Source organism: Trachypithecus francoisi, unplaced genomic scaffold (genome assembly GCF_009764315.1).
Source record: "Trachypithecus francoisi isolate TF-2019V2 unplaced genomic scaffold, Tfra_2.0 Contig01558, whole genome shotgun sequence".
NCBI classification, from domain to species: Eukaryota; Metazoa; Chordata; class Mammalia; order Primates; family Cercopithecidae; genus Trachypithecus; species Trachypithecus francoisi.
The window spans coordinates 3,657,345-3,676,407 of record NW_022681440.1 but is presented as its reverse complement, the minus strand read 5'-3'; the positions used below and the strand labels follow the sequence as shown (position 1 = coordinate 3,676,407).

General features: G+C 38.5%; 1 protein-coding gene across 1 annotated transcript in view; it reads right to left on the bottom strand.

Moving 5' to 3' along the window:
• CSMD1 (CUB and Sushi multiple domains 1) overlaps positions 1 to 19,063 on the bottom strand; it is a 2,074,981-nt gene that overhangs the window by 399,599 nt on the left and 1,656,319 nt on the right. The window contains exons 21-22 of the mRNA XM_033177634.1: positions 14,168 to 14,356; positions 3,043 to 3,212 (exon numbers count right to left, since the gene is read on the bottom strand). Of these exons, the coding sequence (XP_033033525.1) occupies positions 3,043 to 3,212; positions 14,168 to 14,356 (359 nt within the window). The remainder of the gene's footprint in view (positions 1 to 3,042; positions 3,213 to 14,167; positions 14,357 to 19,063) is intronic.

Genomic DNA, 19,063 nt, shown 5'->3' with positions numbered 1-19,063 from the left:
CCATGTTTTTATTAGAGGAGCCACAGTCTGACATCCAGAGACTAAAAGGTTTTAAGTCCAGAGGAGTCTGGGTCAAAGAGAAAATGTGCAGGTCTCCCCAGGAAGGCCTTGGGCTACCCCGTACACTGTGGAATTGTCTGTAATTCACAGAAATCCAGGAAGACGGGGAAACACGAAATAACTCGACACTCCGTGAAGCCCCTGCTCGCTCCTGACACACTGTGAGCTCATCCGCTCTCCTGAATCTTGGCTTCCTCATGGGGACTTGACCAAGTGCACTGTGGATCCCTGACAGATTGCACCTCGCTGCCAGTGGTTTCATGGTTAGAACCACTAAACATAAACAGCTCAAAGGCTAAATCGTAAGATTCTTCAGAACAGGAGTTCTTCCTTCTTTATCCACGTCATCAGCAATTAGCACTGGGTCCAACTACCGACAGCCCAGAGAACAGCTATGTCATTGATTAACATGGAGCTTTCCCCTGTCAGTTCTCTAAAGTTAAAATCTGGGTTCAGGTTTTGCATTGATCACAAATAAAAACCCAGATAGGAGTGGAAGTCAGAAGACTTGATTTCTGATCCCAATGGAATGAGGAACAGGCTACACCTATTCTGTACAACATTTCTTAGTTATATTTTTTTCACCTATAAGTAGCTACATTCAAAGGGTTCTTTTCAGTTATTAGAGAAAGCCTTCTGGATTCATCTGTTTAATACAAGGCTGTAAGTATTTGCACTACAGACCCTCCTCAGAGTTTGGCATTTAATCAATGCCATATACTTTAAGGGATGTTAATGGGTTAGCAGATGATTACAGATTAGAAAACATCACACAGAATGTTAGCATGACAACACTGAAAGTTCTGGGGAAATGTTTCCCCATTTAACAGAAACTATACCCTGCAGATTTATTTCCAAAATTAATTGCATTTTCCATTCTATATTCCTTTCATGACATGTTTCTGAGAGCTCGATATCTCTTACATGGTTTTTCCACATGAAGCAAGAAAACATCATATTTATGTGTGCAGGGGGTGCGTGTATATAAAATTTTAGTCTTTATTATTACATCACAGTATGTGCGAAGGATCAATGTGAACAGCATTAGGCTCAAAAATTAAGATAATTTTACTAGAAATGTTTTTAACGGAGATCTTTATTAGCATATTTAACAAAATATATGCCTGCAAAACATGTAGGCATTTTATATGATTGACAGTTTCTCTGTAATTAAATGTGAGAAGCAAGGTTTTTTAAAAAAAACTTTTTGTAATAATCAACAACTTTAAATGGCGTGTAATCACAAATGAACATAATTTCCTTCCTTCCATTCCAATAATATTTATCCTTGTATATTTTATGCAGTATCTCTAATCACTCACCTGCACTAAAGTATAGTTAAGAGTTATTTAAAAGTTTGCCTTAAAGGCTTACTGACTTCTAAATTTGAGGTTATTAAAAAATTCAGAAAATGCCTACTTGTGATGTAACTATTTTTTTTTTAGATTAGTAAGAATGTGCTAGTTTCCTGCCTAAAAACCACTTCTTAATTACAGTCCCTCATACTGCCAGCGTGAGCTTTCAAAAGACTATTAAAATGAAAGAACAACTAGAATAAAACCACTCTACTAAATGATGACATTGAAATACAGTCAAACGCGGCCTTAGGAGGAAGTGAGGCCCTTTAATCTCCTGACCTGTGCACAAAACTTCTAATGAGGTCAAGTGTAGCCCAGCGGGGGCTCCATTCCAGCCATTCTGTAAAGGGAGGACAAACAGGGTTTTCCCTTTTAGTTGGCTTTCTGCATATTCTCTTCTAACGCTCATAGCTCAAAGTGAGTTGACAGTACTGAATCTAAAATGCATCATTATGTGCATCTAGGTAGATGTAAATTAATTGAAAAACCCCTGGGATTTTAAAAAAGGGAATAAAAAGAGCCACGTGTCCCTTTCTTGCGCGAAACCAGGCTTCTGTTCAATGAAATTGCTCACCTCACTGAAATAAGCAGGTGATTGGATGGATGATTTCTAGCAGGGGTGTCTAGTCTTTCGGCTTCCCTGCGCCATGATGAAAGAACTGGCTTGGGGCACACATAAAATACACTAACACTAACGACAGCTGATGAGCTTTAAAAAAATCACAAACACATCTCATAGTGTTTTAAATGTTTACGAATTTGTGTTGGACCACAGGCAAAGCTGTGTTGAGCCGCATGTGGCCTGTGGGCCGCGGGTTGGATGAGATTGTGTCACAGCATTAGCTCTTCTTGCTTAAATCTTTTCCCTTTCAGTGCCCTGAGGCCAGACTGCCCATTCTCCAGACCCTAGATCATGGAAGGTTCCCAGTTTATTGAAATACGTACAGGAGAGGTGAAAATTATATCAGAATCTTAGGAGTTAAGGGGCATTTCTGGTTGGAGCTGGGATTTCATAAATCAAGGCAGGACCTGGGTACCCCTGCAATCAATATTGAGATTCTGTCTTGTCCTGGCTTGGCGTCTCCTCATCAGCCCTGTCTGTGATCTGACCACAGTGGCTGGATTTGCCTCCATTATCACTTCAGAACCTTTCCAGCATTCCACATTATGGCCACATTTAAAAATCAAGATTAACTACAGAAAGGGTTGGTTTGAGGACCCTGCAAGTTTTAATAGTTACAATTATGTGCCAGACACAATGCTAGGAACGTCCACTTATGTTATTAGATTACATCCTCAAGAAAGTCCAAAAAGGTAGGTACAGCTGCATTTTCTTACACATAAGGACGCTGAAGATCAAAAGTGTTAAATAACTTGCACGAGGTGCTGGACTAATAAATGTTAGATCCAGGTTTATCTACAACGTTATTTCAAAGTCCACATACACTGTTCTAAGCAAAGTGATATTACACCTCCTCAAACTCATTTGTAAGTAAATATAAATAAATCATATATAAAAAGATATATCAATATGTGCATATATCTCTATGTAGAAAAACAGATAGACAACATATTTTTTGAGAAGAAAAGTTGGAGTCATCCTGTGGGAGAAGATTCTTTTTACCTTTAGAGTATCTCCTTCAAACAGCTGGAAGCTTCGTGCTCGGAGGTGAATACCCTTGCCGGCTTCTGTTTCTATTTTATAGATACACTCATGGTTATTATCATAATTGGATGGAAAATTTGGAGACAGTAATGTTCCTTCATTTCCTTTGACACTTGCTCCACATTCAGCTAAAATAAATAGGACATCAGAGAAAGAGGATTCAAAAGTGGAATTACTGTTTTTAACAGATTAAAACTTTAAAATCATGATAGCCTCCTCTTCTATCAATGTATGTCTGTTAATAATATATTATTTTAAAATAGATCAGTGATTTTTAAAATTGTTTCACCAACTGGACACAAAAAGATACCCCGCTTAGCTCATTTTCAAAATTGTCTTATTTATTTTAAGAGAATGACCTCTGACTATGTGGAAGCAGCATGTAATCATACAGAGAGTTCTAGAATAAAACAGAGGTGCTCCGGCACCATGGCTGAGGGACCGTGTCACCAGGTTGTCACAGCACCTCTCCCACCCGCCTCGTTCCTACCTCATGAAATGTCTCCACCAATTCCCATGCACCCATTCTACCATTATTTCTCTGCAGTTTTTCTTCACTGGTATCTTATGGCATCACTGGGACGCATTCAAAGTGGAATCTAACAACAAACCAAACCACTGAGTTATCTTGTCACAGTCTTCAGGAGGTCACAGCCCTGAAGGCCTTAACATTATGTCTTAGGATGGAAGAACATTCAACGGCAGTAAATATCTGCTTCTCCCCCTTTCCCAATGAAGGAAGAGGATAGTTGACTTCTCGATCTAAATTTATACCAAACAAAATTCCTCTTATCAAGGTCAAAGTGAAAATACATATAACTGTCTACTTTCTGTCAACCTGGGGAAAGTCGCTTAACTTTTCAGCACCTGTTTCACTGTGAAAGTGAACAGTTTAGGTCAAGAATGCTTTCAGCTCCAAAATTCTAAGTCCAATACAATCAAACACACACACACAATAATAAAGTGGCTACATATGCGGGTGCACACACACACAGAGGTTTGTATGTGCCAAGAGAGCTCCACAGGAGTCTGCACCAACAATTTTACAGACTAGATGATGTGCCATGAACATTTTTTAAAAATGTGTTTAATGATATATATAATATATATGATACATATCATGTGATATGTAAGATGCATATCATGTGATATATAAGACGCATATCAAATGTGATATATATGAGACATATATGTCTCATATATACATCACATGTGATATGTGATATGATATGTCTCATATATATCACTAAACTATATATAATTCTATGTAGTTCTTTAATTTGGGGTTTAAAAATTTGAAACAACATTCTAAGCTAAAATGTTAGTTTCTGTTGCTTCTTAAAAGCTAATCCAATAATGGCACTAAATTGTAAAAATAAAGGTTTTAGGATAATGCATGGGCTAAAAATAGTACCATTTTGTGAAATTCTTAGATATTCTTTGTGAGTAAATATGGACTTACACATTTTGATTTATATAGACTTCTATTATGGGTAAGATTTACTTATTGTGTAGAACACAATGAACTTGGTTTGAAGGAGAAAGGTAGATTTTCTGTTTCTGTTCCTTAGTTGAGCTATTTTCTATTTCTGTACTTTTTAAATAAAGCTTCTAAAACATAAAAGTCTGCATATTAATGGTTTTCCCAATTTCATAATGCCCTCAAAAACCCCACAACGATGTCCGCATTTTAATAACCAGAGCCATACACCTTTGCTTTCAGCCATTAGGTTAAGAAACATCTCTGTTAAATGTGAGGTATTGTGTAGGCTCAACATTATTTAGGTGGACAAGTTGCTTCAGCTATAGAATTTGAACCCAATTTAACTCTATTGAATAGGCAGATTGAGAGGTTATATATTTTACTTAGTTTTTAAAATAAATAAATAGTTATTTAATGTCCCCAATAAAATAACCTTCCCTAATATTGAATATGTATTAATTTATACAGACAGTTTGGTTAATGCTATGAATTTGGGACTTCCCAGCCTCCATGTCTGTCTGTTGTAAGCATCCCACAGAATGCCTATTCGTTTGAAGAATAATTGTTAGATTGGAAAGCGAGCATCAGTTAAATGCCAGGTATGTACTGAGAGTGGGAGAGAAGGATGCACAGTGTTCGTTTTCCAGTGGGTTGCTCAAGGTATTGCAGAATTTTGCAGATGACTTCTGCATGCCCATTGCCACAATGCTGATTCTCTCACACCCTCACTCCCTCTTTGACCATGAACACAATCAGCTACGTCACTGACCGTGGGCATCCTAATCCACTTGCCAGCAGGAAGTTGCTAGAGATCCATGACTGCCCCCCAATGATTTGTGCACACTGAATCTCAGAATGCCTCCATGTGGAAGGATGTGGGGAGAAAGTCAGAGAGGAAAACGCTTGACAACTTGGGTTCACTTCTCCCTCATCCTCCTTAAACAAAGATAGAAAAGCAGACTTTGGATATGGTTCTCAGGGTGCAAGTGTTGAGGGAGAAGTGCAGGCAATTGGTGATGCAAAGATGCCATTGGGAATTTAAAATCATTTTAAGAAATTACAGTAATATAATTATATAATCATAATTATATATTTGTATAACTATAATAACTTAAAAACCATCTTAAAAGACATATATATATATATATATATATATATATACCCATGAGTAGGTGTATATTTATAAATACATATAAATATATTTATATCTATAAAATATCTATATTATATATAATATATATCTACAAAATAGATATAAATATATAAATATGGAGAGAAAAGCAACTGATGTGTTTCTCATGCTCCATACTTGGGCATCCCTACTCCAGCCCACACCTTGCTGGTGTTTGAACAGTGATCCTTCTCTATTAGCAATTTGATGATTCGCAGACAGTGTAAGGTTGAAGAAAAATGGCTTTACAGGCTGGGGGCAGTGGCGCACGCCTGTAATCCCAGCATTTTGTGAGGCTGATGGGGGTGGATCATGAGGTCAAGAGATTAAGACCATCCTGGCCAACATGGTGAAACCACGTCTGTACTAAAAATACAAAAATTAGCTGGGCGTGGTGGCACACGCTTGTAGTCCCAGCTACTTGGGAGGCTGAGGCAGGATAATTGTTTGAACCCGAGAGGTGGAGGTTGCAGTGAGCTGAGATCCGCCACTGCCCTCCTGGAGACAGAGCAAGACTCCATCTCCGAAAAAAAAAAAAAAAAAAAAGAGAGAGAAAGAAAAATGGCTTTATAGTTTAAACTCAACAACAAGCTATTTAGATAGTAAGCTCCAGGGGCCGGGCGCGGTGGCTCAAGCCTGTAATCCCAGCACTTTGGGAGGCCGAGACGGGTGGATCACGAGGTCAGGAGATCGAGACCATCCTGGTCTACACGGTGAAACTCCGTCTCTACTAAAAAATACAAAAAAAACTAGCCGGGCGAGATGGCGGCGCCTGTAGTCCCAGCTACTCGGGAGGCTGAGGCAGGAGAATGGCGGGAACCCGGGAGGTGGAGCTTGCAGTGAGCCGAGATCGCGCCACTGCACTGCAGCCTGGGCTACAGAGCGAGACTCTGTCTCAAAAAAAAAAAAAAAAAAAAAAAAAAGATAGTAAGCTCCTTGGAAAAGTTAATAATTTGTGGATACTGAATATCTTTGTTGGATGTTCTTTTATTTTTTTTCCTTCCTGAAGAAAGTGTCTTTCACATAAAAGCCAAAATAAATGAAAATAAAGTTTAAAGAAGCCAAGCTGTGTGTCCTCCCTCGGCTGCCCCATGGAGAGAAGAGTTGGGGTTTCCAGCTATAAAAGGTGCTATCCTTAAAGGAAATAAAATAAAAACGTAATTCTAACAACCAGAGAATAAAACCTAGTCACAAATACTAGAGAATATTTAAAATTGAATTTAACAAAAATTGACAAAGGCAACCATTCCAAATTTAGGTCTTTTATTAGGTTTACAAGTTTAAAAACAATTCATGCAATTGAAGATATACTGGCATAGTGGCAAATAAATAAATCATTTTCAGGTGGGGAAGGAATGCCAGGACATGGGCACAGTCTCAGGTGCAAGACAAATAGGATGTTTTTATGACTTTATCAACATGACCGAAGTGAAGCATCACAGGAAGGAGCTACGGGAGATGGGACTGCAAACACAGCCTGAACCAGGCTGTAGGGAACGCCTGTGCTTCATTGAACCATGGCAGGAGGTCCCTGAAAGAGTTTGGAGCATGGACGTGCCCTAATAAAAGGATGTTTGGAAAAGAGGAATGCCTTAAAACAGTTGAATTTTAAAGACTCTAAACAAAAACACAGAAGGTATAGATGTTGTGAAGATTGACTTGTGACACAAATTCTAGAATTTCAATAGAAGAGGAATATCTTTGAAGGTTCAAAGAAGTAATCGTAGGAAAAATAAGTTGTAGTAATACCATGCCTGATGGGGTATAGGAATTTATCTAATTTTTTTTTGATCTATATGTCACTTACATAATGCATGCTCTTATTAGTATTACATCATTGGCTGGGCATGGTGGCTCACATCTGTAATTCCAGCACTTTGGGAGGGCAAGGCGGGCAGATTACCTGAGGTCAGGAGTTCAAGACGAGCCTGGCCAACATGGTGAAACCCTATCTCTATTAAAAATACAAAAATTAGCCTTGCATGATGGTGCATGCCTGTTGTCCCAGCTAATTGGGAGGCTGAGGCAGGAGACTTGCTTGAACCTATGAGGCGGAAGTTGCAGTGAGCCGAGATCACGTCACCACACTCTACCCTGGGCAACAAGAAAGAAGCTCTGTCTCAAAACAAAACAAAACAAACAAACAAAACCATGGAAGTATATAACACAACTAAACCCATGTTACACATGAGAAAACTGAGGCACAATAACACTAATTAACATGCTCAAGATCACACAGGTGTGAGAGGCAGACTATTATTTGAACCCCAGGCAATCTGCTATCAGAAGGTGCAATAATTGTGCTATGTTTGTTAATACACAATCTTGGTAATTATTCCTATTGGTGGATATTAAATAATCCGTGAAGGCTACTTGCTTATGACTTTAATAACCTTGTGGTTCCAACAGGATAGGAAAGTGATGCTGCTGAGGGAAGCAACTTTCTGAATGGTATAAGTTACTATTTTACAAAACGTTCTTTGAAGAAACATTGGTATACTTTTGGAGGCTTGTCTTCTGACTTAATTCTGTTTTCAAATAAAATTAGAAGAATTCTTGTGAAAGCTTGTTATCTCCTTTCCTATCTGCTCTCTAACACTACCCCTGCCTTTCTGACCAAGATACCACTAGATACCTCACATATCACAAAATGTTTCCTTTTCCTTGTTTCCACAGCTGTGCAGGCCGGCTCCCAGGATACAAAAACAGATACAACGTGATATTCAAATAAAAGAATGGATGTGTCAAAGAAACTGAGAGAGGTGCTCCAGACCCTGGGGCAGTATCGCGGAGGACATAATGTAATAAGATACTGATATTAAGTAAAGAGCAAGTGCTCAGAAAATCGCAACAGTTAAGTGACCAAAATTTCAAAAATTATTTGAGCTTGATTTCAAACATTCATTGAAAATCACCATTAGAACAATTAAATGCTTCATTTTAAAGAAGTTTTTTTAATAGTCTATTTAATATTAATTTAAGATGAACGAATACAATGTTTCTTAATACAAATCACTTGCTGTTTTATAAAAAAGCTACTGAAATGGTAATTATAATTGAATTGTCATTTAGATTTTTGCAATTGGACGAAACTAATTAAAATTAAATTAACACAGGAGAAAGGAATTAATTGATTTTTCAGTCAATTCTTCTGTACAAAGGCAGCTACCTGTGAAATCTGCTGTCTCAGTCTGCTTGGCTTGCTGTAGCAAAGTACCACTGAGAGAGTGGCCTCAGCAACAGACAGACGTGGAGGCTAGGAAGTCCCAAATGCATAGCATTAACCAAACTGTCTGTATAAATTAATACATATTCAATATTAGGGAAGGTTATTTTATTGGGGACATTAAATAACTGTTTATTTGATTATTTTAAAAACTAAGTAAAATATATAACCTCTCAATCTGCCTATTCAATAGAGTTAAATTGGGTTCAAATTCTATAGCTGAAGCAACTTGTCCACCTAAATAATGTTGAGCCTACACAATACCTCACATTTAACAGAGATGTTTCTTAACCTAATGGCTGAAAGCAAAGGTGTATGGCTCTGGTTATTAAAATGCGGACATCGTTGTGGGGCTTTTGAGGGCATTATGAAATTGGGAAAACCATTAATATGCAGACTTCTATGTTTTAGAAGCTTTATTTAAAAAGTACAGAAATAGAAAACAGCTCAACTAAGGAACAGAAACAAAATCTACCTTTCTCCTTCAAACCAAGTACATTGTGTTCTACACAATAAGTAAATCTTACCCATAATAGAAGTCTATATAAATCAAAATGTGTAAGTCCATATTTACTCACAAAGAATATCTAAGAATTTCACAAAATGATACTATTTTTAGCCCATGCATTATCCTAAAACCTTTATTTTTACAATTTAGTGCCATTATTGGATTAGCTTTTAAGAAGCAACAGAAACTAACATTTTAGCTTAGAATGTTGTTTCAAATTTTTAAACCCCAAATTAAAGAACTACATAGAATTATATATAGTTTAGTGATATATATGAGACATATCATATCACATATCACATGTGATGTATATATGAGACATATATGTCTCATATATATCACATTTGATATGCGTCTTATATATCACATGATATGCATCTTACATATCACATGATATGTATCATATATATTATATATATCACTAAACTCTATACATTGGTATTTTTAATGAGATATATTTTTAATATCTCTCTCTCTATAGAGAGAGAGTTTAGTGTTAAACTAGATCTAAATTAAATTAAAATACAGGCAAGATATTTTGTTTTACTATGCCTGCCGGAAATAACTTATAATCCATTCAAAAATTGAGGATAAGGGTGTTGTTGATTTTTTTCTTTTTTTATTTCGCCCAGTGACTTTCTACTTTGTCAAGCAAATAGAGTTAATACAGTTAATCAATAAGAGGCTATATCTCACTTTCATTCATTTTTTTAAAAAATTGTCTTACTAGATATGCATTTAAGGCTTATGCTGACGTATATATACAGCCCTTTAACACCCTGAGAAAATTTTTTGTTCAAATAATTCTGAAATGATGTCATAGATGCAATATTAGGTTACAGAATTATAGCGAACATTTATCTCCATCATATGTGCTAACTTTGCTCCTGCTCTTTTGACCAAAATACTACAAAATGTTACAAAACATCACAAAATATTCAGTTTTTGTTATTATTCAAAAGCTGTGCAGATGGAATTCTAAATGTCCTAAGCTAATCACGACTGCCCTGGCCACAATGACTGCTCAGGAATTGGCATGGGACTCAATGTGGGCCAGTGAGAGGAAACCAGGACTTGTACATAAGCGATCCTGGCATAGCTGTTTCCACAGAGCTGCAGGATGTGGGGCTACAGCACTGTATGTGATGATATGAGATCAGGAAGCCACCTACTGCTTTACCCAGGTTGGCAAAACTGAGAGATGCTGAGACCTCAGGTTCTTGTTGACGAGGTTGAACCCTTGATCAAACCTCACCTGAAGCTGTCCCTGTGTATGGACTTTATATCACCTTACCAATAAACTTTCATTTTGACTTAAGCCAATGTGGGCAACTTTTTCTCTAACTTGCAAGTGAAAAAGAAGATCCTAAACAATACATGTATAATGCACATGCCAACAGGTGCCAGAAGAGAGGGTTTGAGCATTGAGGTTGAATACCCAAGGTACATATGATATTATTTCTATCATCCTAAATACATCATCAGGTTGAAAAAACCCTAAAATGAATAAACACAAATAATAAAAAACTTTCCACCTCTTTCACTGAAAAGTGACTTCATAGAAAAATAGTTCTCAGCTCACTAGAAATTCCATTTAAGGTCAGACATTTATTAGGGAGGTTAAAACAGCATGCTTCTAACTCAGTTGACATTTCTTAGGTATCACCTGCAACCTTTGGTATGGATTTGCTTCTTTTTTTGCCACAGGCAGATCATTTTTATTTCTATAATTTTAGAGAAAGGAACATGAAGTATGGATGAATCAAATTTTTGAGATGAAAAGAGAAGCTTCTGAGGAAAGCAATTTTCCTCTTTTGGATACACAGAGCTTAGGGATGAGGCAGCCCACTGTAAAGCAGCCGTCAGTCCGAGGAGGGAGACAAAGAGATGAAGACAACTTGAGGCCGGGTGCGGTGGCTCACGCCTGTAATCCCAGCACTTTGGGAGGCCAAGGCGGGCTGATCACAAGGTCAGGAGTTCGAGACCAGCCTGGCCAACATGGTGACACCCCGTCTCTATTAAAATTACAAAAATTAGCCGGACGCAGTGGTGGGCGCCTGTAGTCTCACCAACTCGGGAGGATGAGGCAGGAGAATCGCTTGAACTTGGGAGGCAGCGGTTGCAGTGAGCCGAGATCGCATCACTGCACTCCAGCCTGGGTGACAAGAACAAAACTCTGTCTCAAAAAAAAAAAAAAAAAAAAAAAAGGCAAAAACTGCAATTACTTTTGCACCAACCTTAAAGAAAGAGCCCTGGTGCTCTGTTGGGCCTAAGAGGGCTCCATCTGTCTGCACAAGGGTGCTGGGTGAGTGCTGGGTGCACTCTGGAGAGCCAGTGAATGAGGGACTCTGAGCCAGGACAGGGTGGAGGGAAAGTGATTGCTCTGATTAGTAGGGGAAGCACTGACCAGGCTCTGTTACACTGGGCAAATTGATGGGGTTTTCACTTTGGAGACAGCATTCTGGGAGCTGTGGCCCCTGGGGTTGGTGGGGTCTGGGGAGCCGGGGGAACCATCAGGGGGAATGGGGGAATATGGAGGGAGTTGGAGCTAGGAAGGTGGGGAGGAGGAGCCTGACCTTAGAGCTCTGCAGTGGCCAGAAACCTTCAGAACTAGGAGCTAAGCAGGTGTGGGGAATGAGAGAGAAATGAAGACAGCACCCAAATGCACCAGAGGGGCTGGAAGAAAAATCAGGGAACTGCAGGCAAAATGCAAAAGGCTAAATACAAAAAGGGCCTGTCCAAGGCCCCCCGTTTCCCTGTTCAGTGCAGTGGTTAAAGGCTGAGTTGCAGGCTCCCTGGGTTCGAGTCTTCCTAGCTCTATGTCCTTGGGCAGTTTGTAGGGTCTTTGTGTCTTAATATTTCCACCTGTAAAAGGAAACTGTCAATCGTAGGGTTTACTTCATAGAATTGTCATGGGACTAAATACATTATTACATGGAAGGAGCCTGAAGCAGTGGCTGGTCTACCATACAGTGTTTAATAAATAGTAACTATTCTTCCAACTCTGGTTACTTATTCTTTCATATTTTAGACCACAGAGTAAACACCTGAATGACAAGAAAAACAATGTAAAGATAATGACTCTGGATGAAATAGAATAACATTTAATGGGTCTTAATCATTATAATCACTAGACTACTTAGTGTTCCATACCTAGATGTCTCTTTGATTTCACTGAGTTGGGGGTTTTGTCCAGACTTCAAACAATCTCAGTTAGGAGTCTCTGGAATAGACTCCAACCAACTCTGGGAACTCCTAAGATCATCTACAAAATACCGTATCTTTTTTTTTCTTGAGATAATATTCAAAATTTGCCTTCCATTCTCAAATAAATATTATAACCACAAAAAAGTAAGAACCACTATTGTAGCATAAAAACAGATTGTAAAAATATATAGACACCTGTTTTGGAAAGAGACACAGATGATTTGATTCATGTTTTTTGTTTAATTTTTTTAATAATGAAATTCTGACTATGTGTCTCTCTGGCTCACTAAAATTCAAAAAGATAGCTTTATCATTTGAGCTACATAATATTCCTAAGCAACTCCAAAAATCAAAGAGATTCTGTACTATGGTAAAATAAAACAAGTTATGCTAAACAAGTCAGGCTAAGTGAACAAGTTTGTGTTTTATATGGATTATTACATTTTATCTTCAGACCTCCCCCACCTGCCTCCAGTTCGTTAACTGGTTAAATTAGTGTGGTTCGTATTCTGGACTCCATGGACTCAGAAAGCTTGGTGTTAAGGAGAACCTTGGTTAATCTCTCACCTCCCTTTTTTCTTCCCGACGACATTAGTCAGTTTTCTGTAACTTTAAAGAACAATTTGTAAGACCCAGAATATGCTGAGCAACATGGCTGGGTTGCTATGGCAGGAAACAGACCTTGTCCATATAGCTAACTACGAGAGCTCTGGCTGTGTGGGCAACACACCCTATTTAAGCTACGACAGGAGTTATGATTCTCCTTTGCTAAACTTCTTACAGTGGCACGGTTTCCAGATTGCCAATAAACGTCACTCTACTGGATCAACAAGCCAGTTACCAGCACATGAGCCCAGTACTTCATTTCAAGGTACCAAAATAAAAGTTCCTGTGACTCTTTGGAATCATCTCTTGGATTCCTCCAGAACACACTGAAAAAGCAAATTCAGCATTCACATGCCTATCATGCCCACTGAGCAGGAGTGTGCAACCATCATCCAATCAAAGGGTACAACTGACACAAAAACGAAATTGTCACCATCGTTATACCAAGGGACATGTGCTGCTTTTAAACCAATATAATTGTCAGAGGTTGTGTTATTATAGCTTGGCTTCTTTCTTTTTCATTGTTTTCTTTCATTTCAGATTTTCTCTCTCTCTCTCTCTCTCTCTCTCTCTCTCATATATATATATATATATATAATTTTTTTTTTCCCTTCATAAATATGCTTGACACATGCTTTGGTTTCACTCTTGTTCAATCATAAAATTTCAGAGCTGAAAGGGACTTCCATTATAGATGAGCTCATTCAAGCCCAGAGCAGTTAGGCAGCTCCCCTCTCCCCTGGTTGGCAGAGTAGGGCCCATACTCTTACCCCCTCCTTCCTTGTCAACAACCCGCAACCCCGCCCCGACCACCCTGGGCTTCTTGCCTGGGCTATGCCCTGTCCCCATGGATGAATGAAATGAAAGCGTGTGACCACCTACCCACACACCTTGGCAGAGGTGCACTCCACACACGGCGGCCCCCACCCAGGCAGGTAAGCTTGGTTGCACCTTCTAAGCGATATCCCGGGAAGCAGGAAAACGTCAGAGAGTCTCCCACACCAAAGTGAAAACCAATTCTTCGGCTGAAGGCAGGGACTCCAGGATCATCACACGGCTCCAGGTCGTACTCTGAGACATTCAGAGATAGAGTAAATGCATGAGGATTTGGGTAAATACACAATGATTAAATAGCAAGAGAAGAAGGGTGCTATTACAAAAAGTAAATCTACACATATATTTTCCCCAAACACTTATAACTGTTACGTGCATTTTTTGTCTGGTACTATGAACTGTCTAATGACAAATGACATGGGATTTAGTATTTTTTTTTTTTAAATTGACAAGTAAGAATGAGAGTTACTAGAGGCTGGGAAGGGGGTGTATGGAGGGAAGGATAAAGTGCTGTTGGTCAATGGATACAAGGATACAGTTAGAAGGAATATGTTCTAATACTTGATAGCAGAGTACGGTGACCATCGTGAGTAATAATAAAGTGTACATTTCAAAATAGCTCAAAGGCAAGATTTGAAATGTTCCCAACACAAAGAAGTAATAAATGTTTGAGGTGATGCGTATCTTAAGTATCTTGATATGTTTGTCACACATTCTACTCATGTATCAAAATATCACATGCACCCCATAAATGTGTACAATTATTATGTAATTGAAGACAGACAAATAGCATATTAAAATGAGAGAATTCACTTCAAAACTGTCAATTTTAGAGTGTGGAATAATTTCACTGATATTTCTAACTGCTTAAATTGGTTACTGTATCCCTCCCAAAGGTGCTTTTTGATAACTAAGGCATGAAGCATAACATAAAAGCAAAGGCACAGGGCTGTGTTTGTGGAAAGCTTATCATAGCCGATTTCACCTCTAGAATATACCTCAGTGAGGAATAGTGGAATTTTCCTCTGTTTATTTTCAATCTGTAAACAGTGTGAGATTGAAAGTAGGAGACAAGATTTTGTAATAGAATCACTATCTCACACCTTGCTGTTATCATTTTCCTTCTATCTAAGGATATACTGTGTACACTCAATTCAAACCATACGCTTCCTGTCATTTCTTTAATATTCTTTTTTTTTTTTTTTTTTTTTTTTTTTAATACTTTAAGTTCTAGGGTACATGTGCATGACGTTTATATCATGTATAACTCCCCAATGCAATCCCTCCCTCCTCCCCCCTCCCCATGATAGGCCCCAGTGTGTGATGTTCCCCTTCCCGAGTCCAAGTGATCTCATTGTTTAAAAACAACTGAAAACTCTTGCCAAATAGGAGAATAATTTGATATTATTATATGCTATGCCTATTATCTTATATAAAGAAACACCATGGTCCTGTGGTTCTTTGCTTTGTGTATATTTTTACTCCATAGTTTATACAATATCCTCTGAAAGATGCTTACAAGGACAGAAAGCCTGAAACAATATCACGAGGTTAGAAGGTGTGTATTAGTTGTAACCATCTCGATTAGGCTTTGTTAGGATTCTCTTACATTAATTGCCACTTAATCACTATTATACAAAGTGTATTTACACTATGTACATGTTCATCTTCATCTAACCCAAGAAAGTGTATTGTCCTCAGAATTCCATCTTCTCACCTACTCAAACACTTTGTTCTTGGAGTTTATCCTTTTTCTTTTCCTCATCAGTTCTCTTATTTCCATCAAGATAAAAATACATCAATCTTAAGAATGAGGTAATCAACCAAACCAACCAACAAAACAAACTAACACCACCAATCTCTGGACTTCACAGTCACCCAACCACCGTATTATTTCTCTGGTTATCATTAGCACAAACTTTTCAAAGTGTTGGGTGTATCTTCCATTTTTCCAACTTCCCTTCCAAGCCTCTCTTCATCTCATCTATTCAGGTTTTCCTTCACAGCCTTCCACTCAAGTACATCTTACCAAAGTCACAGTGACCACCAGATGCAAAAACCAATGGTCAATTCTTAGTCCTCCTCTTGCTAAGTAGGTTTCAAAACAGTTGAATGCTCTCTTCTTTCTTAAAAGGCTCTCCTTTCTTAGCTTCTGGGATGCCACTCTCCTCCTAAGTCACTGGACCCAACTTTTCAATTGGCTGATTCGGATCTTCTGCTGCCCCATGTGTTGAAATTAACTCTGCTGATGGCTTTCCAGTATTTCTTTTTCTTTAATATGATCCTGTTATATGAACTGAAGACTCTTGTCAATTGCTTTCAAATACATCCCTCAGTATCCGCAAGAGAAAAAGTCTGTATTTTCTTCCCAAACCTGCTTTATTCTTAGTGTTTGTGATGCAAAGCATAGCATCCTCATTCATGCAGGTTGAAAACTTTGACCCCACTCTGTATTTTATGCCACCCCTTCACTTCCTACCAATCAAGTCAGCTCTACCCTAGCATCCTTCCTGTAATCTGAGCTTCCATCTGGCATCTCTTGCTGGGATTGCATAACATGTTCTTGTTGAGACTCACACATTATCTTTTAAATAACATTGAAAAAGTTCAGATCATGTCAAGCTCCTCAAAACCATCCAATGGTTTCATGTAACATTCACAATTAACATCCAAGTTACTTATGTTATGTGCCCTCCATAACTAACTTCACATCCTTCCACTTTCCCCTCAGTTTCAGGGGCCAGTCTGGCCGCAGTGCCCTTCTTCTTTATCCTAAATTTGGTGGCCTGGTCCTCCCGTTGCACCTCCTTCTGCTGACAGCCCACCCAAATTAGCTGTCCATTCTCTGTTTCACAATCAAGTCTCAGCCTGTCACAGAGACCTGCCTAGGCAATTAAAGAATGAGTACTCTCTCCTCTGTCCCAGGTACTCATGACTCAACCACAGAAGAAGAAACAGTATCCTCATTGGAAAATTCATGGTACCACTGAAGGAGACAAATACAGAAAAGTAATTTTGGGAAGTAAATAATTTTGGTGTAAAAACGTTGTCATGGAAATGTTTTTCTCCTATGTTTTATAGAAGAAAACAAATTCTGCTTAGGGAAAAGAAGAAAGGCTGCATGTCAGAGACACCCTCTGACCTGGACAGGAGGAGTTTTGCCTCACGAAAGATGCAGAAAAGGTTTTTTTTTTTTTTTTTTTTCTAAAAAAAAAAAAAAACAAAGTCTCGCTGTATCACCCAGGCTGCAGTGGCACCATCTCAGCTCACTGCAAGCTCCGCCTCCCAGGTTCATGCCATTCTCCTGCCTCAGTCTCCCGAGTAGCTGGGACTACAGATGCCTGCCACCAAGGCTTTTGAATGAAGAGAAAACCACATATGTAAAGGCACAAAGTTGTCCAAGTTTTAACCTTTTGAAGAGAATGACTGAGAAATGATGCTAATTCACTAGAAGTTAGCACTCAAGAAGTAGACACATCGTAGCAGGTGGGAAAGTGCACACAGTTAGCAACCAGTAGCAGACAACGTTATGTAGAATGGGGAATGCACAGATTTAGCTAAACCAACTGGAATATGGGGCTCTTTTTCTACAATATTACCATTAACATCTGCAGAAATACTGACTAGGAAACACAATCAGGAAATACTGCCTTAATAAGGCCTTCTGAGAAAGGCAGAAATAAACTCGATTACCAGGAAAGAATGCAGATATAAAAGCATATGAATGCCATTCATGATAAACAACAAAGTCTCTGGACGGGTAAATGCTTCATTTGTATAATACATTGCTTGTTACCTGTATACTTAAAAAATAAACTCCATGGTATCAGTGTCACTGGCAATTGTGTGCAGCCCAGTTTCAAGGCAAAAATCCTTCCAATTGAAATAACTCCTCTGACATATCTAAGGAACTTGTTTACCTTAAAGTTGGCTTTGCAATCAAAAGTGTTTATTTTAATTATTTTTATTTTTAAAAACCTTTATTTTTATTCTTTAAAAACTTTTCTGCAACTGTCTAGATGAAATTGATTTCTTCTGCAGGCTTTAGGTATAATTTTCTACTGGTTATATTGAGATGAATTGTTCTAAATGTTTATAGACTGTTACCACTTTAAAGATCCATGAAAGAGTATTTGGTTGTTGGCTTGCTTGTTTGTGTAAGCAGTTTATAGAGAACGTCAGCTGTATAGTTCCATTCTGACTTTTGGTTATTTGTATGGTCTGAGAGTGTTACCCAAAATCCATGTGCTGGAAATTTGATCCCCTCTTTGGGGATGTTTTTGTCATGAGGGATCCACCCTCATTAATGGATTAAAGCCATTATAAAAGGACTTCTGGTCTTCTATCACAGGGGGACATGGCGATCCTCCCTTTTTGGTCTTACACACTCTGCCACGTGATGACACAGCAAGAAGGCTCACCCCAGATGCCAGCACCTTGATCTTGGACTTCCCAGCTTCCAGAACTGAGAAACGAATTTCTATTATTTATAAATTACATACTATCAGGTATTCTATTATGGCAAGTGGCACAAACAGACTAAGACAGCAGTCATCAAAAGAGTTACTGTCAGCTCTGTGCTAAGGGCACCGGAATAAGAAACTGATAGAGTAAAATGAACAGAATTTGCGTAGACTCCTGAGAAACACCTGCAGAAGTGAACAACAGACTTGTGTCGCTGCCATTTTCTTTTTTTGGAGAAGTCTATTTAAATTCATTTTGGATCATGATGAAAGTAAGAACAGGAGCAAGTGATATTCTCATAGTGATACTAATTGCGATACACCAGGGGAGAATGCACAGAGAGAGGGATTTAGGAATTAGTGTTGGAAAGATTTAAGTCTTTGATATACAAAGTGGCACGTTTCATGATTACTGCTGATTACAACAAATTTCCAAGAACTCAAGTGGTCTAAGCCAGTCTTGAAAGCTTCACGTGAGCAG